The 26627-nt window shown below is 42.3% G+C and overlaps 1 protein-coding gene across 2 annotated transcripts in view; it reads left to right on the top strand.

The window, feature by feature from the left end:
- Window positions 1-6799: 6799 nt before the first annotated feature.
- The window catches only part of GRB14 (growth factor receptor bound protein 14), a 66223-nt gene continuing 46395 nt past the window's right edge, over window positions 6800-26627 (top strand). Inside the window, exons 1-2 of one of the 2 annotated variants that reach the window (XM_060256990.1) lie at window positions 6800-7077; window positions 11458-11590. In XM_060256990.1, the coding sequence (XP_060112973.1) occupies window positions 6932-7077; window positions 11458-11590 (279 nt within the window). In that variant the 5' untranslated portion in view covers window positions 6800-6931. Of the gene's footprint in view, window positions 7078-11457; window positions 11595-26627 lie in introns of both variants that reach the window. The other variant, XM_060256989.1, reaches the window with a different exon arrangement.

Here is a 26627-nt window from a genome sequence, read left to right as displayed (position 1 = left end):
TACATTTACCTGACACCCTGGCCCAGAGAGCCTCTGCCTGTTAGGGTAGGCAAGATAGACTTTGATAAACCAATGGCCTGATTCTGTATAAGGCAGCTTCATTTGGGGAAGTGGTCATGGTTCGGGGGTGGAACATTCGCTTGGCCAGCAGAAGGTCCCAGGTTAGGAATGGGTATGAACCAAGAAAATGGAGTTCGGTTTCATTTGAGGTTCATGGCTGAACCACAAACTGAACCACAGCCAGGAGGTTTTCATGGTCCTGCAAACCCCATTGAAAGGGACCACAGTTCCTTTAAGTGGGGTTTGCAGAAAGTAAAAAGGAAACAAGCTGAGTGACACTCAGAAAAGAAAACAGCTGTGCGCTGTCACTCAGCTTTTTGGGCTGTCTTGTGCAGTCTCTTTAAAGTTTAAGGGGATTGCAGAAGACAACCTGAAAAATAGCTGAGCGGCAGGGAGCCAAATTTTGCTTCGTGGCTCAGTTTGTGCTCATCTCTATCCCAGGTTCAATCTCTGGAATCAGCAGATAAAAGGATCAGGTAGTGAATGATGTAAATGGCCTCCCACAGAGACCTGAAGAACCCCTGCCAGTCAGAGTTGACAAGACTGACCTTGGTAGTGCAATGGCAGATTCAGGTGTGGAGATTAAACAGTATACGTGGTGGAAAGTGTTGGGGAAATGAGGGGTGTAGGAACTTTCATGCACTCCCCCCATATTCATTTGGGAAGGGAGAGAAACCGGTTTCCCGTTGCATCAAGAGAGAAAACAGTAGTTCTAAAAAAACTTCTTTTTTTTATTTAACTTCAGTCCCAAATATAAATTCACTAAAACGTATAAACATCAAGTATGCAGCATATAAAATTAATCAAATTACTTAAATACTCAATTAGAGTGTACTGTAATTTCATAAAGGATATGTCCTGGTTATTCTGTCAAGTTCCTTAACACAGCGACATTAGTCAGAACAACAAGGAACAATAATATATTCACACATTAATACCTTTTTCCATACATAAGAGCCGATGTAACTGCCAGTCAACTTTGCGATGAGCATCGGACATATAGCGACATACACAACAGAGCTCAGCCCTTTCTCCTTATCATTCAGAGTCAAGAAGGCCCAGGAAAGATGAGTTTAACTAAGGGAGTCCCAGGTAGCTAAATTTGGATATGCTATCTATTTAAATTTGATAGTATATAAACATTCCAAAAGGCAAAGTCATATGAGGCAAAGGACACGTACAGCATTAACTGTACCAGGAAGGTCACATCACCTGAAGCCTCCTAAAGCCTCCTGGGAAGCAGAACCAAAGTTTCAGCTATAGATTCTAATTAATATAGAAACTGAAATAGCATGGGATTAGCAGACAAAACAACTAAGGCTCAATCCAGCCCTACTTCTGCAACAGAAAGTGCCATCAGGTTGCAGCCAACAGAGGATTCCCCTGTAGAGTTTTCAAGACAAGAGATGAACAGAGGTGGTTTGCCTTTCCCTGTCTCTGTGTAGAAACCTTGGACCATCTTGGTGGTCTCCCATCCAAGTACTAATCAGGGCCAGCCCTCCTTAGCTTCTGAGATCTGACTGGCCCATCCAGTTTAGGGAAGAAGAAGAAGATATTGGATTTATATCCTGCCCTCCACTCCGAAGAGTCTCAGAGCGGCTCACAATCTCCTTTCCCTTCCTCCCCCACAACAAACACCCTGTGAGGTGGGTGGGGCTGGAGAGGGCTCTCACAGCAGCTGCCCTTTCAAGGACAACCTCTGCCAGAGCTATGGCTGACCCAAGGCCATTCCAGCAGGTGCAAGTGGAGGAGTGGGGAATCAAACCCGGTTCTCCCAGATAAGAGTCCACACACTTAACCACTACACCAAACTGGCTCTTCACCAAACTGGAAATAGTTTATAGCCCTCTAATTTTTACTGGTGGCAAGGAAACACAGGTCTCTATATTTTCTGAGACTTGGCAACCCTCCGTGGGTGCATCCCCTTGAAATGAGACATGTTAGGCATGCTCTGTACTTTGACTTATTATGTTAAAGCTATCTGTGCAGCTTTAAAATATGTAACACTGAACACTTTAGATGTTATCTAGCCTTATAACATTTCCAACGTGTTGCAAAGTGGCAAACAGTGAATCTCTATTTGTGTCTAAGAGAAGATGGATATGAGAGGTGGTGCCTTTTGTGTGTTCTGGCTTCAAAAGTAATTGCTTTCTAAATGGTGTTGTAACAGTGAAGGGCTCCCTCCCCCCCCCCCCAACGTTTTTACGACTTTTTATTCTGCAAAATCTAATTACCGACACATGGAAAAAAAAACCTGTTGCTCTTTTTTGGCCCATGTTCAGAACTGCAATTTATGAAGAACAATATATGAAGTTCATAGAGAACTTTCTAGTTTCAGCCTAAACGATAAAATAACACATTAAATATTGCGTTACATAATCATAGCAGTTTAACAAATGGTTTGAACACAGTTGGGGCTTAATATTGAGTACCAAATGCCAGCTGTAATAAAAATATTTAATTCATTATATGCAGGGCTTTTTTGAGCAGGAATGCAGGGGAACTCAGTTCTGGCTGGCTTCGCATCAGGGGGTGTGGCCTAATATGCAAATGAGTTCCTACTGGGCTTTTTCTACAAAAAAAGCTGTGATTATATGTATAGGTACTTATCTCTTTGGCCCAAAGGAACTACCAAATTAAACCACTTGTTCCTCTAGACTAGTATTTTGTACAACATACTGCAGCAGCCATGCGAGTACCATTCTGAAGCCAGCCAAGAGAATGGGTTGGGCTGGTAAGCAATTTCCAAGTTGGCCCTTCTTCTCCTTCCCATTTGATATTGCACCCCCCCCCCCCACTTCAAACACTTATTTATACATTGGTTTTCATTCCTATGGGACCCAAAAGGTGTTTTCACCTCCTCCATTTTTACCCTTGGTTGCCAGCATCCAGGTGGGACCTGGAGACCTCCCACTTTTATAGCTGATCTCTAGCTGACAGAAATCAGCTCCCCCTGGAGAAAATGGCTGCTTTGAAGGGTTTACACTATGGCATTGTTCCATGGTGAGGCCCCTCCCTCCCCAAACCCTGCCCTCTTCTGGATCCACCTCCAAAGTCTCAAGTTATTCTCCAACACGGACCTGGCAATCCTAAATCCTCACAATAACAGCCCTGTGAGGTAATGTGAGGTTGAGAGTGACTGACCTAAGGACACCCAGCAAACACTCCACATAGTCATGGAATACACTGTAATTATGTTTTCATTGATGAATGGAGACCAGCTCCTGGATACTCTGATTGGAGGCCTGGGCTATTTGGCCTTGCCCCACAATGGGACGCTCTATGTCTTGTCCTTTTCTGCCTTTCCTGACAGGGACCCCTGTTCTTAGGGAATGCCCTTCTAATCCCTTGGCAAGGTAATCTGTTTTTATGTTTTTTCTCTGGCTGTTTGCTGGGCAGATTGCTCTGCAAGCTGCACAAGGTACATTTAGGGTGCATCCTGCCTAGAGATGTAACATTTCTGGAAATTTTGAAGCTCTGAAAAAAACCCAGATTTTTTTCCATTTTTTTTTGGGGGGGGGGGAAACCAGAAATTTTGGGGGAGACTGAAAAAAAAATTGGAAAAAAACCCACTTCTTTTTTCTTTTTTTTATTTATTTATTTATTTATTTATTTATTTATTTATTTATTTATATTAAGATTTATACCCCGCCCTTCTCACCTAAGTGTCTCAGGGCGGCTTTCCAGATTGAAAGTCATTCTGTTACTTTAGGAATATAAAATATGACTATGGACAATTTTACTTGGCATGAAATGATCACAACTAGCAGATGAAAAATATAGTGTATCCAAACAATTATTACAACAGAATTTACTTTTTAAATAATATTTATTTGTAATTGTAACAAATGGAGCAACAATCTCTTGAACTGTTTACTAGTTTATGTGGAACAGACAAAAAAACCTCCATAAAACAATTTTTAAAAATCCAGAAGTAACAATTATTTATATTTCCTCTCCACAGTATTAAATAATAATAAAAAACTCATTCTCATAAAAAGAATTGAATAGGGGGGGAAGTGTATAGAAGGGAGTGTAGGACTAAGTTTCAATGAATGGGCATGACCTAGGACTTGCTTGTCTTTAGTGCACAGAAATTAGAATAATCTGATACCACACGTATTTTTTAGAAATGATTTGGAAAATATTTGAACACTTTGCCTTAAAATATTTTATTCATCATGTTAAAATAAAACATTCCATAATCATTTATTTTCCCCCCCAATTTTCCCAGTTTTTCAGGAAAAAAACCCCCAAAAAAAGCTTCTGGAAAAAAACGGGGAAAAACTGTTGTTGTTTTTTAATTTTTCTGTTGTTTTTTTTCCAGCCTTCACATCTCTAATCCTGCCCATCCTTTCTTTGGTCACTTCACTCTTGCTTCACTGCTTTCACATGATGGTGTGGCTCTGCTTATCCTCACACCCACCAGCAACTTCACGTTTGATTCGTTCGTTTCCTGCATTGTAGCAGTAGTACGGCTGCCAGGTCTCATCATTGCACTGGTGTAGGCAAACTAAGTGGTTGTCTAGGACGCTGGGAGGTAGTGGGCACCAAATTGGGCTCACCCCCAGGGCAAACACCTAGTTTGGCTCCCTCCCCACTGCCCCAAGTCCCCCTCCGCCGCTCCCACAGCTGCCACCACCGCCCTCCTTCCTTTCACGGCACTGCCAGGCAGCACCATGCTCTGTTGCCACCCCCCTGCTGTGGGGCAGGAAGATAAAGGAGATTGTGAGCCACTCTTGAGATTCGGAGTGGAGGGTGGGATATAAATCCAATATCTTCTATCAAGTCACCTCTGATTTATGGTAACCCTATGAAAGATGACCTCCAAAATGTGCTATTGTTAATAGCCTTCCTCAAGTGTTGCAAACTGAGGGCCGTGGCACCACTCCTGTAGGTAAGTCAATCAATCTCATGTTTGGACTTCCTCTTTTCCTGCTTCTTTCAACTTTTCCAAGCATTATTGTCTTTTCCAGTGATTCATTTTCCCATAATGACCTCAGTTTGGTCATTTTAACTTATAGGGAGAAGTCAGGATTGAATATTTGTCTTTTCCTAGAGCTGAACTATGTCATTCTGCTCTAGTCTGGAGCTGGACTATGTCATTCTACTCTAGAGTCTGGGCAGGGTTGTGTGGGCACAACAATTTCCACTCAGAGTGCCACTTTTGGGGCTTTACTTCTACCTCCTGTGGGAAACAAAAATGCTATTTAACCCTGCTTAGGAGCAGGATTTCGGGAGGCATCTTGGGCTGTTGAGGGAATGGGAAACTGAGGAAGCCATACTCTACAGGTGTTAAGTCCTTCTGCTCATGAAAACACTGTGCTGGATTTAAAGGAACAGCAGAGGGGAACTCTAACGCCCACACAAGGACTGAACTGCCCTGTGCATGATGAGTTCTTTCTGCAATTCACACAAAAGTGTTATCACAGGCAATTCCCCAGGAATCCAGTCTGTAGGAGTTTCACTTGTGCATCAGAGTACTCACAGTCACAGACCAGCTCCTAACCCATCATACCACTTTCATGCTTGAGACATACAGTCAGGGGTTTCTCCATTTAATGCTATCAAAAGGACCACAGCTCAGCATTACGGGAAAGAACCAGATGTCATCCGCCTTGAGTCCCACCGAGAAAGGCGGACTGTGGAAAAAGTAAATAAATGAAGCAGGAAACCTTTTTCATATGCAAGGCTTCGTGCGTGATGCACCTCCAATGTCCATTTCCTAAACCACCTGCCCTTGCCTTTAAAGGTTTGGTTGACTGAGTTTTCTATCTGTCTTTTACGACAATGCATAGTTCTACCCCTATATATATGTTCTCCCCGTATGCACACGCACATTCTACCATCACCACTCCTTTTTGTGCAAAAAATGTCAAGTTCAGCTACAGAAGAAAACCAAGCCTGCAAGCAACCTATACACACAAATCCCATTCAACTGGAAGCACCTTCTTTCTGAGTAGCTCAGTAGCTCAGTATCTCATTGGGCTGCCGAGCAGTGCAAAGTCTCCACGGTAGGCAGCAAGCCTCATCCGTAGAAGAAGAGATATATATATATCTCTTCTTCTACGGATGAGGATGCATATATATGGATAGCATATATATATGAACATATGAAGCTGCCTTATACTGAATCAGACCTTTGGTCCATCAAAGTCAGTATTGTCTTCTCAGACTGGCAGCGGCTCTCCAGGGTCTCAAGCTGAGGTTTTTCACGCCTATTTGCCTGGACCCTTTTTTGGAGATGCCAGGGATTGAACCTGGGACCTTCTGCTTCCCAAGCAGATGCTCTGCCACTGAGCCACCGTCCCTCCCCTATTGACTGATTCCAATCTCTGGGGGAGTAGGTTTAGAACTGCAGTCGCCGGCGACTGCAGTCCTAAACTCACCTCTTAAAACTCAGCGGCAATCGACTTGCCCGGTAGGCATCGTTTGCTTTAGGTCGCACCGAGCTTCCTTAGGCAGGGAAACACAGCAGGAGCGGATCTCGATTCGGAGTCCCTGCGCACATTCCCACGGTGAGACTAACCACCCCAAAGACGCATTGACCTCTACAGCCCCAGAAGCCCCGACGACGCCCCTGAATCTCTCGCGCCTCGACCGGATCTCTTCCCGGCCACGCCCGGCACTTCCTCGGAGGGCGGGGGTAAAGGCCAGCGGGGTTCCTCGGCGGCTTTTGCGGCTGCTCCGCCCCTTCTCCGGAACGGCGCACGTGGGGCTCCCGCCGGTCTGCAGCAACGGAGGTGTGCCTGGGCGTTGCGCTCGCCCGGGCTCCTTCCGCGGCTCACATCCCCGCTGACTCTCGGGCCTCGCGCTCAGCTGCCGGCGGAGGATGGTCCTTTAGAGCAGCAGAAGGAGCGGGGAAGAGGCGATGGCTACTCGGTTGCCAGGTTTGCAGAGCGGCGCTGGCAGGGTGGCGCCGGAGCGCCGGGCACTCTCGGCGGTGCACGGCGGCCTGGGGGAGCTCTCCTTCGCCTCCTGGATGCCTCCCACCCGGGTGCCCGTCAAAGAAGACAGGTAAGGCTGCTCCCCTCGAAGGGGAAGGGACAGAGGTCGAAGAGGTGAGCTTCTTGGAAAGAACGTCGCGGGGCCGCTGGGGTGGCACCTCCATGGCCAGAGGCAGTCTAGCTTTGAGACCCCGGGTTGCTTGGGGTCAACAGCGGGGGAGGGCTGGTGCCTTTGACGTCCTGCTTGCAAACTTCTCCAAGCCCCCCTGGCCCAGCCGCTTCGGGAAGCCTAGATGGTCAGGGCCCGCAGAGGCAGGTCTTGCCGAGATGAACAGAAAGGAATGAAGCGCTGTCAAGTTACAACTGGCTTCTGGTAAGTTTTCAAGCCCTGGGGTTTTCAAGGCAAGAGATGAGCAGAGGTTTGCCGTTGCCTGCCTCTGCGGAACAACCCTGGTCTTCCTTCACGGTCTACCATCTGCATACCCACCCCGTGTAGCTTCTGAACTCTCATGAGGTTAGTCTGGGCTGGATGTTTTGATTCTGCTAGAATCCTCACGCCTCCTCCTATTCCTTCCACCTGTAGAAAGAGCCTTGGATAGCAGGAGGCCCCAGGCTCCAAATTTCATTTGTTCAGAAGCTTTGACACCTGCCTTTCTACCAGAAATAGCACTTGGGTGGTGTACAGAATTTAAAAGAATAAATCACACACACACCCACACACACACACACCCCCGGCTGAAGAAGAATGGTGAACAAGGAAAGTAGTGCAAGTTAGTAATAATCCCTAAGGTAGAGCGATCCTGAAATTGTATACAACTGACGCATGGACCATGCATTGGATAATTTGGAACCTTTTGCTCACAGCCTGCGTCAGGACCGGAGGGGTGTCGATTGAAAGCTTTCTGATTTTTAATTTTTTTTTTAGCAATTTGGAAGAGGGTTTTGCAAAACCATTAGAATGGTGCATGCTATAGACGTAGATAACCTAAGCAGACTGTGAAATAATTTGGAATTTACCTTTGGAAGTTTAAAAAAAAAATGAATTAAAAGTATTCTGCAGAGCTGAACAACAATAAGCATTGATTTGTCAAAGTTATTTCAGGGGGTTCTGTCATATGCACTCTTTTACCTTTACAGTTTTTATCTGGGGAATAAAGGCTATTAACTTTTGATGTTTTGGATTTCCATTTTAACATAATGCTGGCAGCGAAGGAATCTTCTTGCAGGGAACAATGTAAGGGGGCTGAAAGTGATTATCATTGTTGAAGTGAATTGAAGCATCATTATTTCCATTTTACTCTTTTCTGTACTCCAGAGATTGAGGCTGCTTCATATTCACAGGAGTAAGCCTCACTGAGCACAGTGAGATTTACCTCAGAGTAAACAGGCTCAGCTGCAATCCTTTAGCTATCATTAAAATTACCTGAGAGTCTCTTTTTACTCCTGTAAAGTGGATTATTGGACACCCAAGCTTGGAAGATTAGTTTGCCTTGGATCTTAAAGCTCAACTTTAAACTTCTCCTTCTGTGAATGTTCTCTAAAATTAGGGTCTACAAGGAATGTGGGTAGTTTCTTTTGAAGAAACTCTCCTTTAGGTCCATCAGCATTCTTGACATATCAGCTCACAAGTAAAGAGTTCAGTAAAAGTGGAAAGTGGTTAAAGGATAACCACGGCATATAATCCAGTCAGTTACGGTGATGCTAATATGAACATATGAAGCTGCTTATACTGAATCAGACCCTTGGTTCATCAAAGTCAGTATTGTCTTCTCAGACTGGTAGCGGCTCTCCAGGGTCTCAAGCTGAGGATGTTAACGCCTACTTGCCTGGACCCTTTTTGGAGATGCCAGGGATTGAACCTGGGACCTTCTGCTTACCAAGCAGATGCTCTACCACTGAGCCACCATCCCTCCCCAGTGTGAGTATAATTTATCTTTACTCAGTTGTGTGTATCACCTGCACTCATTTTTCTGGAAGGTTCAGGAGATTTTGGATCTGCTTTTTAGATACATGACCTGATCCTGTCAGCCCAAGATGCTTTCACATTCTCTCTGCCCCTTGAACAGAAGGGTGCCAAAAGAAAATGCTTCAAATCTTGTACCTGAACCAATGGCCTAATTTTGGACAGGGTTCTCTGCATAAAATTACATTTACCCAGGGGTGGAATTCTAGCAGGAGTTCCTTTGCATATTAGACCACACACCCCTGATGTAGCCAATCCTCCAAGAGTTTACAAAAAGGAGCCTTTTAAGCTCTTGGAGGATTGGCTGCATCAGGGGTGTATGGCCTAATATGCAAAGGAGCTCCTGCTAGAATTCCACCTGTGCATTTACCCCCAAAGTGTGGTGAAGTGGCTAGAGTGTTGGAATAGGATCTGGGAGACCCAGGTTCCAGTACCCACACTGCCACTACCATGAGAGCTTGTTGGGTGATTTTGGGCTGGTCATACACTCTTATCCTAACTAACCTCACAGGGTTGTTGTGAGGATAAAATGGAGGTGTGGAGAACGCTAAGCGACTTTGGGTCTCCATTGGGGAGAAAGGTAGGGTATAAATGTAAATAAATGGATACAAGGTTATTTTCTCAGTTGTGCTGTCAAGGGAATCATTTTACGTTTTGGGGGGGGGATCATTTTACATTTGCATATGAGTATTATAGTAATAAAAAACTTTTTGGGTGTAACCTCTTTGTGCTGGGGTCCATCTTACATTCAGGATTTTTAAGTCTGGTAAATGTAGTTATTTAGAAGTAAATTGTACTGTGTTTAATGATACTTGCTCCTGAATTATTTCCTAGTATATCTTCCTGGTATTCAGCAATGTGATTGTGATCTCGATAAGCTGTTTCTCTGAAAATAAGGTATACTGATTTCAGAGAGCCAGTGTGGTATAGTGATTAGGGAGCTGGACTAGAATCAGTGGGAGACAAAGGTTTGAATCCCTGTGGAAACTTTCCTGAGTCATTTCCTCAACCTCACCTACCTCACAGGGTTGCTGTGAAGATAAGCGCAGAGGATGAGAAGTTACCATGGGGGGAAGGAAGTGATATATAATATCTAAATAAAAAGACCCCCCCCCCCAAAAAAGTGTAAGGTGTTTAGTTTGCTAGTGTCTTAAGGATCCTGTGAGAACTGGTGGAATATAGTGATTAGAGTGACAGGCTGGGAACAGGGAAACACGGGCTCAGTTCTCCTGCCTATGAGAATGCTCACTGAAATAAGAAGAAGATATTGGATTTATATCCCGCCCTCCACTCCGAAGAGTCTCAGAGCGGCTCACAATCTCCTTTATCTTCCTCCCCCACAACAGACACCCTGTGAGGTGGGTGGGGCTGAGAGGGCTCTCACAGCAGCTGCCCTTTCAAGGACAACCTCTGCCAGAGCTATGGCTGACCCAAGGCCATGCTAGCAGGTGCAAGCGGAGGAGTGGGGAATCAAACCCGGTTCTCCCAGATAAGAGTCCGCACACTTAACCACTACACCAAACTGGCTCTCCAGACATAACAGACATATTCTAACCTTTCAGGTAAAGATTTAAAATTTCTGGAGATTTAGAAGATCTCAACCCCTTCCCTCACACACAGGATGTTCCCTGTATTTCTTCTTCCTTTCTTGCTGAGCAGTCCCTACATCTATTTTCTTCTTGTTGGTCTATGGCTGTCAAACCCTGTCACTTGGTTATATATCTTGATACTGGCCCAGCCATGGGACTTGAGGGAAGAGACAAAATCAGCTTCTTATCTTCTACTTCTGAAATGGCACATGAGAGGCTTTTGGAACTTTAAAATAAACAAAATGTTTAAAATCTTTCTATATATGCAGACCAAAGGATCACTCCTCTCTTTAGAACTGTCTTTCACTAGGCGAGGATTACTTCTCTTCACTAGAAGCTCTGTCCCTTTTCAGCTTGAATGGGGATCTTCTGTGATTCTCTCACTTTTCAAATAAAATTTATTTTTATTCCCCAGATAAAAACTGTAAATAAAACTTTTCAAGTAAAATTTCAAATACACCCACTATTAAGGGGCAGTGGGGGGGAGCGGATGTGAACTACAATATCATATGCTACTTTAGCACATGTACCTCAGTTTTTGCCATCTTAGAGGTATGAGAAAAGTAAGCAAAAGTGTGTAACTTGGACAGAAACAGTCTCATACAGTTACAGTAGGAATTATTGCATATTTGGATACTGAATTAAACTTTTCAATGCTGAATATAATTTGTTCTGTTAAATAGTTTACCATTTCATGGGATTAGACAGATTGTGGAGGTACACAATTTGTGTAGAAGAGAGGTACACAAATAATATTTTAAGACAAGGTAAGTGAACAGTTTCCCTCTGCAGACCTCGGGGTGGGGGGAACTTTGTAAACATGTTGTGGTTTTGTACCCTTGAATTCCGATTTGAGTGTATGTGATTATTCTCTATGTGTTATCGTCTTTCAATGCAGGAGAATGGAGACAGAACTTGATGTACTGAAAATCTCCTCCATCCCAAACCCTTTCCCAGAGCTTTGCTGCCCTCAGTTACCGTCTGTTTTGTCCACCAACCTATTGCCCAAGGCAAATGTGCGCATCAAACAGGTAAGTCTTTCCCCAGTTCTGAAAGACAAAGTGTGTGAGAGAAGAATGTGAACCTGAAATCACTGAGAAACATAGGTTGTATTTAAAAAGAAATGTATCCAGAATTCCAGAGAAAAATGCCCTGTATGTAAAAATGAACAAATGCAAAATTGCAAGTACTGCATTTAGTTTATTAGTTTAGTTTAGTTTATTTGCAATTTATATCCCGCCCTTCCCACCAGGTGGCTCAGGGCGGCTTACAGCATATAAAATCTAACATAAAAATATAAAAATTTAAACATTTTACACAGTTTACACAGTTAAAACATTAAAAACATACAGCAGTCTTATAAAACTACACTCAGTTTTGCACCAACTGCAATTTCCGGGTTCGGCACAGGGGCAGCCCCATGTAGAGGGCATTGCAGTAGTCCAATTTACACTTGTCAGGATCATGGTTTTCATGTTTCTGCGCCAAGACAACAGAGGGTTTTAAGCTACATAATAAAATGGTAAAAGTTATAACAAGTGTCTCTGACTGATCCATACTAAATAATGCACTTTCAATCCACTTTCAATGCACTTTCCAACTGGATTTTGCCAGTTCAGACAGCAACACCCAGTTGGAAAGTGCATTGAAACTGCATTATTCTGAATGAATTTAGTGTGTGGCTTGGATTGTGACACGATGAAGTCCTAAATGATCTCTTTTAAAGAGGCCCCTGTGCAATAAAAATTGAATGTTTTATAATTATTACAGAAAAGCTGCTGAAAATATCAGTTTGCTTTTACACACAATGCAACTGAAACTAAGCACATACACAGGAAGGACTGAGGGAGTGCCGGATAAAGCAGGTAAGTCTTTACCCACTGCCAAAAAACAATGACAGGCTAGCTGATGGATGTTCTGGGATGGGGAATTGTGTAATTTTGGTGGCAACATGACCAAGAAGGCTTTTCTTGAGTTGCCACCTATCTAGCCTCAGATAGTGAGAGCACCCAAGAAGGATCCTTGAAGATGACTTAAAATGGTTGGGTAAGTTTACATTGAAATAGATAGGTTCTTAAGTTATGTTGGTCCCAAGCGATATAGGGCTTTAATGGTCAGTATCAGCACCTTGAATTGGGTCCAGGAGGCAATTGGGAACCAGTGTAAGCGGAGCAAGTCTGGAGTGATATAGTTCCTATGAACCATTCCAGTCAGCATTCTGGTTGCAGCATTCTGTACCAACACGTTCTTCAATGGCAGCCCCATTACAGTCATCTAATCTGTATGTTATTATGGTATGCACCACAGCAACAAGTTCTTTGTTGCCTAGGAAAGGCTGCAGCTGGTTCACTAGCCAATGGTGTTCCTGGCCATGGCTGCCACCTGCTTTTCCAGCAGAAGGCCCAAGTCCAGCAGCCCCCCCAAACTTCAAAACTACTCTGTTGGGAGGAGCACAACCTCACCTAGAACAGGAAACATCTAAATTCCTGGGTCAAATCTCCCCACCAATAGCATCTGCATTTTGTCAGGGTTATAGTTCAGTTCATTAACCTTCATCCATCTCAGAACTGGTAGAACTCTTTGATGCAGGACCTTATGCAATTCTGCAGGGCCTATAAGGCGAAGATGTTCCAAATGGCTTTTAGTTGAGGGCAGGGATGGTTTTCAAACTGGCTGGCACCCCCCCCACCCGTTTATTCTCCAAGCTTACTCTGTTTCTCCTTTCCCCTACCTGCGAGGAGGTCAGCAGTCCAGAAGGGGAAACAACTATAAAACTCATCATCTGTCTTTTTATATTTGCTCTGTTGTTCTATTTATATACTCTGTTTGATGATGTTGATGTTTTTTAATCCCTTGTTATACATCACCCAGAATCTTGCAGTAGCAGGGATTGAGCAATTCACAAATTTAATTAACTACAGCTGCCTACAGGCATTGGTGCAGAATTTCTACAGCTTCCCTGGAATTGGCTGGGAGTGCAAGAAAGAGCTGGGTGATAACCCAGTTCAGATATCTGGATGATCTCTCCCAAGAGTTTATGTAGATGTTAGAAGCCTGGGGGACAAAATGGAGCCTTGCAGGACCCCATATGTCCATGGCCGAAGGGCTGAACAGCAGCCTTCCCAAGTACCACCTTCTGAAACCTATCCTACAAGTAGGGCCAGAGCCACTGCATGGAGTTAAATCCTTCCAATAATGTAATGTTAACAATGGTTGCCTGGGAGTAAGCCCCACTGAATAGACCTGAGTCGAATTGAGTAGACCTGCTTACTATTGTGTGTCAGTTGGCTTAGAAGGGTGCAACTCATTTTTGGATCGCAGTGGTTCTTCTTTCCTTTTTTTGATCAAGCCATTCCCTAGATCCATCCACAGATGTAACATTTTTGGACATTTAGAAGCCACAGGGGGGAAAAAAGTTTCTTCTGGGTATTTTTTAAAGGAACATTTTTTTGGGGAAACTGAAATATATGCAATACTATCAAACCTAAATTTCCTCTACTGCTTGAACAGCACAAGTTGCCTCATTTATAATGTAGTTATATAACACATTATTTGGTATATTTATAGAATCTGAATTTATGAAATCTATGAGAAAAGAAATTGTGTGTTCTGTTTTTTATCACAATAGGCACAAAGGCTAGATAACCACAAAAAACTAATTTAAAAAGTGAGAAATTTCAAGAAGGTATCCTTATGGGATCCAGTCTTCACTCTCACTCTATGACTTCGGTTTGTTGTTTATTCATAGGACAGTTTCTGTTGTCTTTGCACCAACATCTTCAAATTCTCATAATGCATGTTTGTAAAAAAAGCTTTCCTTGAAACACACAGGCAAACCCTGTGTGCTATTTTACTAATTATAAGTATAACCTTTCTTACAGTGTTCTTCTTATCAGGCTGTATTGTGTCCCTTTGTATCTAGTTTTTTTATTTTAAGGCAGGTTTGTGCACCTCTGTTCCTTCTGTGAGGTGATCTTTCACCTTTCTTTGGAGCCATATGGAATGAATTCTGTTTACTGGATGCAACTCATAAAAGCAGGGCTTCCCAACCTTTTCGAACCTGTGGGTATGTTTCAAATTCTGACACAATGTGGTGGGCATAGCCACAAAATGTCTGCCACAGCTTACCTGAAGTCACACAGTGAAAATGATTGTAGCGTGGTGGTAGCTGCTGCCAAATCAGTTTTTTTAAAAAATATCTGCACAGCCAACCAGAAGCCTAGCTGTGGTGCTCACAGGCATTACATTGGAGACTCCTGTATTAGAGTATGTCTTTTTTTTTAAAATTGGTATCATATGTGCATTGTGAACATGACAATCCCATTCAGAAGGGCAGGTTCGACACAGATCACCATAAGTGGCTTAAAAACTGCACTGTGTGACAAAATTGTTACGTGAATTTGCATTATGTAAATGCATGTTCTTGAGGCAGTGCCCCCTGCAGTGTCTGACGTAGGTTGCTTCCCAGCAGCAAAAATTCTGCATGCAATTCTCATTGCTTTTGTGAATGCAGAGACATTCTCAGAGGCAGCAGACCATCCATGCAGCAGTTTTTCCGCACTTTGCTTGACTTAGCCTTACACAGCTGCTGTTCTCCCCTGTGCCATGGAGGATTTCTTTTGTTTTTTTAAAAAATGGTAATAGTTATAGTGGCGATGTGTGCGAAATCTGCAAGAAAGGTGCACCTTCCCATCCCTGCAGTGTGCAATCACATGCCGAGTGCCATGTTTCCCCAAAAGATCATTTGGGACAGATTGAATTAAAGTAGGTCAAACTAAGAACAACACTGTGCAGATGCGTGGGAAAAAAACCCTTTCCAGTTTGGATACTTAACCAGAGCGAAATGTCCATGTGGGACCGACCGTATTGGCCTGATTCAGACTTAAACATTGCTTTGGGATGGGTAGCAGGCTGTTGATTTGTGAATGTTTTAGAATGGTCTTGGGGATTCTGGGGCAAACTTGATGATGTCCCCCACCCCAAATCATTCAGGCAGCCCGCTGACTGCCCTACAGCTGATCATCCCCCCTCCAGTGAAGAAGACTATATTGGATTTATGCCCTGCCCTTCACTCTGAATCTCAGAGTCTCAGAGTGGCTTACAATCTCCTTTACTGCTTCCTCCCCCACAACAAACATCCTGTGAGGTAGGTGGGGTTGAGAGAGCCCTCACTGAAGATGCCCTTTTGAAGGACAGCTCTGCGAGAGCTATAGCTAACCCAAAGCCATTCCAGCAGCTGCAAGCAGAGGAGCGGGGATTCAGATCCGGTTCTCCCAGATAAGAGTCCATGCACTTAACCACTACACCAAACTGGCTCTCACATCACTACATAAAACTGGCTCTGATTCTGTAATATCTGTAAGCCAAAATGCCCTCAAAACGAGGATGGGGAATTGTCAGGTGAGCACCTGGCTTAATCAGGATCTTTTATCTATGTATACAGGATCCATGTCCAGAAATCAATGCTTAAATTTATCAAGGACACTAATTAAGTAAAACAATTAAAATTTATTCCAGAAAAATATAGGCATACATACAAGGCAGTGTGTTCATGAAACATACATACAGTCCTAGGAAAAGTAGAGAGAGATATAGAGACAACACATGGATAGACAAACAGGGTGATAATTACCGATCGTAGTCTTCAAGGAAGGCTCCAGTGGCGATGAAAGAGGACGGGGGAAATGGGACCCTCAACTGTGGCCAGAATCGGGGATGGATCTAGACAGTGGAACTGTGGTACTGCTAGATGCGAAGTGTTTGCCCTCTCCAGAACCACTAATTTTGGAAGGGGTGTTGAAAGGCCTGAGTCAGATTGAGGTGACAAGAGAGGAGGTCCTACAGTTGATAGACGAATTAAAAGCTAATAAGTCACCAGGTCCAGATGGCATACATCCAAGAGTTCTGAAAGAACTCAAAGTTGAACTTGTGGATCTTCTGACAAAAATCTGTAATCTTTCATTGATATCTCCCTCCGTTTCTGAGGACTGGAAGGTAGCAAATGTCACCCTCATCTTTAAAAAGGGTTCCAAAGGAGATCTGGGAAATTACAGCCCAGTTAGTCTGACTTCAATACCAGGAAAGTTGGTAGAAAGCATTATCAAGGACAGAATGAGTAGGCACATTGATGAACACGGGTTATGGAGGAAGACTCAGCATGGGTTCTGAAAGGGAAGATCTTGCCTCACTAACCTGTTACATTTCTTTGAGGGGGTGAACAAACATGTGGACAAAGGAGACCCAACAGATGTTGTTTACCTTGACTTCCAGAAAGCTTTTGATAAAGTTCCTCATCAGAGGCTTCTTAGAAAGCTCGAGAGTCATGGAGTAAAAGGACAGGTCCTCTTGTGGATCAAAAACTGGCTGATTAATAGGAAGCAGAGAGTGAGTATAAATAGGCAGTCTTCGCAGTGGAGGACGGTAAGCAGTGGGGTGCCGCAGGGCTCAGTACTGGGTCCCATGCTCTTTAACTTGTTCATAAATGATTTGAAGTCGGTAGTGAGCAGTGAAGTGGCCAAGTTTTCAGATGACACTAAATTGTTCAGGGTGGTGAGAACCAGAGAAGATTGTGAGGCACTCCAAAGGGATCTGTTGAGGCTGGGTGAGTGGGCGTCAGCATGGCAGATGAGGTTCAATGTGGCCAAGTGCAAAGTAATGCACATTGGGGCCAAGAATCCCAGCTACAAATACAAGTTGATGGGGTGTGAACTGGCAGAGACTAACCAAGAGAGAGATCTCGGGGTCGTGAAAATGTCAAGACAGTGTGCGATTGCAATAAAAAAGGCCAATGCCATGTTGGGAATTATTAGGAAGGGAATTGATAACAAATCAGCCAGTATCATAATGCCCCTGTATAAATCAGTGGTGCGGTCTCATTTGGAGTACTGTGTGCAGTTCTGGTTGCCGCACCTCAAAAAGGATATTATAGCATTGGAGAAAGTCCAGAAAAGGGCAACTAGAATGATTAAAGGGTTGGAACACTTTCTATAGATCAGTACAGCTATGGTCCAAGAATACAATAGCAGGATAGCGATAATGGGGTAGCATCACAGCAAGGGAGGACAGACAGATGGTATAGGATGCCCGCTGCCTGACAAATGACATTTGTACAGCTGTATGATGGAATAGATCTGCTCTGGCTTACAGACCCTATTCTTCTTTGCTGTCCAAGGTTCTCTCAATGCCTGGAGAGGCTTCACTCTTTCTCCGGTAGCCCACCACCACCACCTGACCTTTGTAAGGTTGCTGGGAGGGTCAGGACTTCCAGCTTCCCTTCCAAGAGCTGAGGCCTTGCATCTACATCTCCAGCTACCCAGTGCTTGGTCACCATGGGGACAGTTTACTGCCTTGCGTGCCCCTGGAGGAATACCAACCTGCTGGCCTTTCCCTCAGCATTCCTTTGGAAACATTGTGTTCAAGACAGTTGAGGTCTATGTGGTATAGAGAATCTCTACCACCATAGAAAATTATAAATATAAAGTATGTATTAAAAAGAAAATGTCCACAGGCATACTTTTAGCACAGCACCAGATTGAGCAAGGGATTCAAAAGAAATGGGAGAAAGTGCAATTCCTTTGTTCCTCTCTCTACATATGCCCCATCAGATGTTAAAATATAGGACAGGTGGCTAAAGGTTAGAATGTTACAAATCTTTACAGAGTTACCATTACATTGAAGCTTTCTGTAGCTCTCTGGGCCAGCACATGGTCAATGGGTGCCCCTTCCAGACCTCAGTTAAGAGTTTTGTTTGCTCTGATGGACCTACCACAAAAGAGAACTTCCTTCTTGCTCCTCTGAGTTTTATCACCTCTCTTTTTCCCACCCACTGACCAGGTCAACAAAGCTTTTCCTGATGTCTCTTAGAATTTTCCTTCCTGAAGCCTCTAGTCAAATTTCTCCAAACCTCTGTTCCTTGCTTGGAGAAGGGGGAGAGCTTGACCTACCTGCTATCTCCTCTGCTCGATCTATTAGCATTTGTATGAAGGTGGGCTTGAGGTACTCTGGAAAGCAATTGAACTGCCCTTCCCCCTTCCAGCCTGATCTCTGCCCAGAGGGGGAAAAAAAGCTTAAAATTCAGAGTGAGGGTTTTGCTCATTTCCATACTCCAGTGGACACATGCATTTCTTCACAGGCTGGATTCGTGCTCTTAAGATTTTGCACTTGAGCAGATGAAACTGCCTTGTGCTGAACCAGACAATGGGTCTATCAGGGTCGGTAATGCCTACACAGGCTGGGTCTCTGGAGTCTCAGGTGAGGTCTGTCCCATTACCTGCTGCCTGATCCATTTAACTGCAGATGCTAGGGGTTGAACACGGGATGCCAAGTATAGCTGAAGTCCTTCCACTTATGCACCCCCAGAGTTTTCAGTGCACCCACAAGAGTCTTCAGATACACCATGTAGCTGCTCCTTTTCCCCTCATGTAGAATATGTCATCTGAACCAAGATAGTTGAAAGTGGGAACTGAATTCAGAGGAGGAGGAAAACTGCTTCTAATCTCTGGCCACTTAACACAGAGTATCAGCGCAGCACTTAGACTAATGCTCACCCTTCCTTTGTGGCTCCCCGTTGCTTGGTTTCCACCCATGTTATAAACGTTACAGTGAAAGCACCTGCCTGGAAACTTATTTAACAATGGAATTGTGGATGTCTGTAATTTAAAAGGCACGTCAGATTACTTCTGGACTTGCCAAATTAATGTAAATCAGTGGATAAACACAAGAAAAACATGATGGATTGTTTTGGTCAAAATATTTCCCTGTGATAATAGTTCAAGGTAAATTAAGCTGCGGGGTTTCTTGAACACAACTCAAAAGTGCCAAAACAAAGTCAAGGGTATTCAAAGTGAAAGAACATTTTATTCTTTTTGAAATGTACTGCACTGCATGCTTATCTCACTCTGGATGTTCAGAATATGTGGATAATCTGATCTCATTTAGACCAAATAAACTCTGCAGTTTATTTTAGGGAACTCAAAGAGATGATCCTTGGCTAAAAATTTTTTTCCTGATTGAAGGCTGGAATGTAAGTCACGTGATAGAACTTTTACTGAGAAATTGGATAGTATGGACCAACATTGGGGCTCACTGTTGCTTTAAAATCCTTAGCCTGAAATCAATGCCATATACTTGATACTGCATACTTTCTGTGGCCCTCCTGATCCAGTATTGGCTGTGTGTCCCATGTGGTTTCTGTTTCTTTCACATGATAGCAGGCTAACTTTATGAAGTAACTGTAAGACCATAGTATCAAAGTCAATATCGTCTATTTTTTTGTTAGCATTTGTATGAAGGTGAGCTGAGGTACTCTGGTAGCAGCATAGCCATGGTTTTAGATTGAGACTGCCTTTGACATCATCTACTTGGTGTTTTCAACACGATATGCAGGGGGTTGAACCTGGAACTGTCTGCTTACAAAGCAGATGTTCTACCACTGAGGTGTGGCTCTTGATACTGGAGTCCTCTGTGCAAGCACTATGGGATGTCTGAAATGAGGACAACTGAAGTGGAGACCTCTCCATGTAACCAGGATGATCCAGCAGTCATGGATATTGTACAAGGAATGTCCCCAGCTTCAGTTTCTATCTTGTTTATTGTCTTTGAGAGGTTCTCTATAAAATGTTGATGTGTAGTAGTATATTTCCACATAATAATTTTATATTTATATAGTAATCTATGGAGATGCAAGGGTTGGTGTATTTTTAAACCTTCAAGACCGCACAGGGCAGTATGGTGTGCAGGGGTGGCCAAACTGTGGCTTGAGAGCTACATGCAGCTCTTTGCAGGACCTCAGTCAGCCTCTGAGCACTGACCCATGGGCAGGCGACTATTTCCACCATGTGTGAAGCAGAGAAGGTGGGGGAAATAGGGAGGCTTGCAAGCTCTTCTCCTCCATTACAGACATTGGCTGGAGACCTAAAGCTGGAAAAGAGAGCAGAAAAGCTGAGGGAGTCACTAGAAGGAGGGATGGAATTAAAGAGGGCAGTGGAGGATTCCCCCTATGTTTCATGGCTCTTGTAGGAGTTGTAAGTATTAACCTTTATGTTGAGGCAAAGAAATGCATAATGATGCAAACGGTGGTCATTGATTTATATGGTACATGTGTGTTTCCTTCTCCCACCGGTACAAAAAAAATAATTCCCTAACCTTTTCCTATGCTGGTCTTCTGGGGGCTGTTATTCCCAGCTTTTGTTTTTTAAAGAAGTTGCCTTCTAACATGGTTGTATTGTAGAGTGCATACATATGTATTTTATCTTTCTGTGCAAAGAAAGACTTTTATAATATTTGCTCATGTCTTGTGGCTGTCAAACATCTGACATTTATTTTGTGTGACTCTTATGTTAAGTCAGTTTGGCCACCCCTGATGTAATGGTTAGAGCATTGGATGAGGATCTGGGACACCCAGGTTCGAATGCTTGCTCTGCCATGGAAGTGTGCTAGGTGACCTGGGGCCATTGTACACACCTTCAGCCTAACAATGTCACAGTGTATTGTGAAGACAAAATGGAGAAAGAGAGAATGTTGTACACCACTTCAGTCACCAGCGGGGAGAAAAGTGGGGTATAAATGAACTAGAGAAAGTACAAGAGGTACTGACTTTTTTTGGGGGGGGGATTCTGTATACTGAAAACTTTGACAAACTTTTCTGGAATCTTGGAGATCCTTAGAAATGTTCTGAATTCTGTCCCCAGTACTTGAAGGGATGGATTTTTGCGTTTACTTTCATCCATCTCTAATGATCAGGCCTTTTTTGTAGAAAAAGACTAGCAGGAACTCATATGCATATTAGGGCACCCCCCGATGTTACCATTGTTTCATATGGGGATTTTTGTAGGAAAAGCCCAGCAAGACTTCATTTTGCATATTAGGCCACACCCCTGCCACCAAGCCAGCCAGAACTGCGTTCCTGTGCATTCCTGCTCAGAAAAAAGCCCTGCTAATGATACATTTTCCCCTTCATGACATTAAAGCTGTGAGCTTCTGCATAAATTAGTTTGCTCTGGGGCCATTTTTCCTGAGCTAAGACAAAAATATGTGAGCTGGAGGATAAAAAAACCATGAGCTAGCTCACACTAACTCAACTTAGAGGGAACACTGGCTGAGAGTTCTGAGAGAACTGTGAGTGGCCCAAGAGCACCCAGCTGGATTCATGTGGAGGAGTGAGGAATCAAATCCAGAGTCCACACCTCTTAACCACTACACCATTCTGATTCTCACATATATACCCTGTACTTTGAACCTGGGTTACATTTTTTCTTTTGTGAAGCTGTGAGTTTATTCGTGGTGAAAAACTGGAAGCTAAAAACTGTTTTTATAATTTTTATTGATTTTATCTACAAAAAGAAAAAGCCCAAGCATAGATACATTAAAGAGGGGAAGGGGTGTATACAGAGTGGGAAAAGCAGAAACAAAGAAGAATGCAAATATATCAGTTACAATTCTACTTCCAAATAAAATACCCAATTCTTTCTACCTGCAAGTATGAGGTTCTCCCCATATATTTTACCATCTTTATCTTTCATAATAGATTTTTTACTAAACTATTACTTGAAATGCAAGTCTGAACACTTCTTCTTCAACACATATAAGTATAAAAGAGAGCAGTCTCAACACAGAACTGGGTGGCTAAGCTTAACCATATTGAAAGCACAAACTAACTTGTTAGTTTAACAATATCGTCATTAAAATAAGTATATGAAACCAATATCTTCATCCTTAACAAGCTAAAAATAAAACATAATAGTTTATCTCAGTATAGACAGTTTCTCCAAACATACTAAGAGCAGATCAGCCAGATTACAAAATAATTGTGCTGTCTGCCTTCTTAACAATTGATCCAAATTAACTATTTATTTATATAACATTTTTGTAAAACTTTTCCAAAGATCTCACTTGACCTTTTAAAATTGCATATCAGTTCTTATTACAAATTCCATATCTAATTACCCACAGAGGGAGCAACAGTTTAAAGACCCTTCTTCCTGGAAGATTTCCACATCTTGATTTTTTGCTACTTCTCAACCATATTAAAAATACAGACTAGTTTATTAATTTAACAATATCATCATTAATATGAGCCTAAGAAACAAATATCTTTATCTATTAAGAGTAAATCTACCAAATTGCAGATAATTATATTGTCTGCCTTCTTAAAATTTAATCCAATTTATTTACATCAAATTCTTCTCAAAACTTTTCAATCCTTTAGCTCTTATATCCATATTGCTCTAGGAGAAACAACTTGATATAACTCAAAAATCTCACTTAGCCTTTAAAAGTCACATGTCAGTTCTTATTAAGAGTTCCATATCCAGCTACCCACAGAGAGAGAGACAATTCAAAAACCCTTCCTCCTGAAAAATTCCACATCTTGATTTTTGGCTAAAATGCACCTTCTCTCTCCGTAATGCAATCTAAAACAAATATCTTTATCCTTAACAAACTAAAAATAAAACATGATAGTTTATCTATCTCAATATAGACAGTTTCTCCACACAAACATACTAGGAGCGGATCTACCGAATTACAAAATAATTGTGCTGTCTGCCTTAACAATTGATCCAAATTAACTATAACATTTTTTGTAAAACTTTTCCATCCTTAAGATCTCACTTACCCTTTTAAAATTGCATATCAGTTCTTATTAAAAATTCCATATCTAATTACCCACAGAGGGAACAACAGTTCAAAAATCCTCCTTCCTAAAAGATTTCCACGTCTTAATTTTTTGCTGCTTAACTAAACCATATTAAAAATACAGACTAGCTTATTAGTTTAACAATACCGTCATTAAAATGAGCATAAGAAACGAATATCTTTATCTATTAAGAACAAATCTGCCAAATTACAAAATACTTATGTTGTCTGCCTTGTTAAAAGTTAATCTAAGTTAACTATTTTTTACATAAAATTCTTTTCAAAACTTTTCAGACCTTTAGCTTTTATATCCATATTACTCTAGGAGAAACAACTTAATATATCCCAAAAATCTCACTTAGCCTTTTAAAATCGCATGTCAGTTCTTATTGAGAGTTCCATATCTGACTTATCTCTTTCCCTTCCTTTGAACTGACCCGCTTGTTGTTATGTAAAATGACCCATTAGCCAGTGGTATTGAAAACACACTTACTTGTGAAGTAGAATTGCCATGCTTGAGGTAGGAAAGCGATACATCAGAAGCTTATTGAAAGAAAAGAAAGCAAGCGGTCAGGCGTTCACCTCTTCCTGCTGTGTTAGCTATCATGGCGGAGAAGCTTCGGGGCATACAAGAAAAACAGGAACAGCCACTGCTGTGCCCCTGGCTTCCTGTAGAAGTCCCATGCCGAAAGAAAACCCCTCTGTTTTACCCTTCCACCTGCCTGATTCAGAGGAGCTGCGGGAGAGACGATCCGTGGACCCCCGCTGAGCTCAAGGTGACATAACCCGGACTGGAAGCTAAAAACTATGCCTGCAGTTGCTTTAGAAATGTTGGTTTGTAATGCAGATAAACAAAATTACGTGTTATAAACAAATGTGGGAGAAAAGGGATTTTTGGCAAAACTGTTTGTTCAAACTTGGCAGCTTTTTGTGGTATATTAGAGTAAATTAAAGCTGGATGAAAATGAATGACTAGAAGTTTTATCATGTGTATAATATATGCACATTTATACAATAATATTATGATGCAATTTGAGTACATTGGTTTTATTTGGCTGTCAACATTCTGCTTTATTGCAGATTGCTATATAACTATTATTGTACTTGACTTAAACTTAATTAAAGATAAAAGACTTCGGATTTCTGAGCCATGGCATAATAAGAGTACGGAAACAAGCAAGCATTTAGGAAATATTAAAGAATACACTTGCTCAGGGGTCATTTTGTAGAAAAAGAGGTACCAGAGCTCATTAGCACAACTCATTTGCATATGCCACACACCCCTGACATCACCAGAAGTTGTGCTAAATTATATCCACTCAGCATCTACCTTAAAATACTTTTTGAATTATAACTGTTATAATAAAACCTGACTCTCATCATATTTTTTAAATTACTTTCTCCTGTGTGGCCACAGTGACATGATGATTTCCATCTGTCTGCTTTATACGTTTTGGCTATTTCCCCAATTTTTTTGTGGAGGAAAATAGTAGAAAGCTTGTCAGATCTTAAGAGTTTAGCAAAATTCTCACAGGGGGTTTGAACAATGGAACTCAGAACCAATTATTTGGGGGGTGGGGTAAGAAAGAAAGAGCACAATAAAATGTGGAGGTTCTGGAGCTCTGCTCCTTTGAGCTCCTAGTCAAAATGACGCCTGCACCTGCCACTTTTTTCCAATATTGTGGGAGAAACTTGAAGATTATTGGTTGACTTCTGGGCTTGTTTGTTACTTCTCTGCTGTGTATGTTACCATATAGCTGTTTCTGATCTAATATTTCTGGTGCTTTTGACTGGTTTATTGTGGGTTTTTCTTTAAGAGCTATTTTTTAGTTTATCTCTATATTTAGGAACAGTTCACTTGTAAGAATGGAGCTCTTCAATCCACCTACACCAGGACGTTTACTACAAGTCAATAGCGTATTAGCTAAAAATTATCCAGCAAATTGAAAGTAGAAGATATTCTGCTCCCAGGAGTTTCGGGAACCCCCAGGAAAAGACTTGTTGGGATGGAGTCAGTAATGCAAAGAGGAAATTGGCAAATATCGACATACATGTACATACAGCAAAAATAGACCAAAAATAACTATGGTATAAAACTAGTTCATGTTATTGGCTTGGCTGTGAATTTTATCATACTTCGTCAGGAATTTTTCATACAATGTAGTTTGTTTGCAATTCAGGAACTGTTATCTGTATAGAATAACTTGGGATAGATTTATTGTTATTATTAGATAAATTTTCCTTGACATGATCTTTTTCCAGTCCTTTAAACAGCATATTTGTGTGGACAACTGGAGATAAACCAGAGCACCAAAATGTCTACTAGGGACTTCTGGTTTACAGTGGTGCTCATGGAGACCAGTTTGTCTCATGTAGGTGTGAGACCCTGTTTCATTTCTTTGTGCTATTATCTCAGGATGCCTTCTACAAGGCTTGTTCTATGATGTGATAATATAGCTAAACGACTTTACTCTCCTCCCATCTTTGTTGTTATAGGATTCATCCCCCCCCCCCCTTGCAGAGCCTTTCTGACGCCTTTGTCTTACCTGTTTTGATACAAGGACAAGCCTTACTGTGAAGCAGCTTGGGTAAAACTTGAAATAAAGTTTTTCCCAAGTAGCATGGAGGGAAAAAGCTAAAAGAACATCTTGACCAGGGTTTGAAATGGCATTCCCCCCACCCGTTTATTTTTGTGTGTGTTTTTTTGTATAGTTGCTTATAGGGTTGCCAATCCCCAGGTGGGGGCAGGGGGATCCTCCAATTTGGAGGCCATCCCCCCATTTCAGGGTCATCAGAAAGTGGGGGTGGGTGGGAGGAAATGTCTGCTGGGTGCTCCATTATATTCTGTGGAGACTGATTCCCATAGGGTATAATGGAGAATTGATCTGTGGGTATCTGGGGAGCCGTTTTTTGTGGTAGAGGCACCAAATTTTCAGCATAACATCCCATGCCTTTCACCAGAATACCCTCCCAAGTTTCAAAAGGAGTGGACTAGGGGGTCCTGTTCTTTGAGCCCCAAAAGAAGTTGCCCCTATTCTTCATTATTCCGAAAAGGCAGTTAAAAGGTGTGTGGTCCCTTTAAATGTGATGGCCAGAACTCTCTTTGGAGTTCAATTATACTTGTCACAACCTTGCTCCTGGCTCTACCCGCAAGTCTCCTGGCTCCATCCTCAAAGTCCCCAGATATTTCTTGGACCTGGCAACTCTCGTCGCTTAGGTCCTGAGTTTTATGTATGCCCCAATGCACAGATAGAACTGTTGCTTTTTGTATTAATTTCAATTGAAAGTGCAAATAAATATGCAAGCAGAAAAGAAGGCTGATCTGCTGAACTTAACAGGGAAGCTTTTGTGAGACAGACTTCTTGGAACCTCTTTCCAGTAGGGATGTTGCTATGGTCATAAAACAGTATACTAATTTATTGGACAGTACGACTT

Source organism: Heteronotia binoei, chromosome 16 (genome assembly GCF_032191835.1).
Source record: "Heteronotia binoei isolate CCM8104 ecotype False Entrance Well chromosome 16, APGP_CSIRO_Hbin_v1, whole genome shotgun sequence".
Classification (NCBI taxonomy): Eukaryota; Metazoa; Chordata; class Lepidosauria; order Squamata; family Gekkonidae; genus Heteronotia; species Heteronotia binoei.
This window is presented reverse-complemented; position numbering and strand designations above follow the sequence as displayed.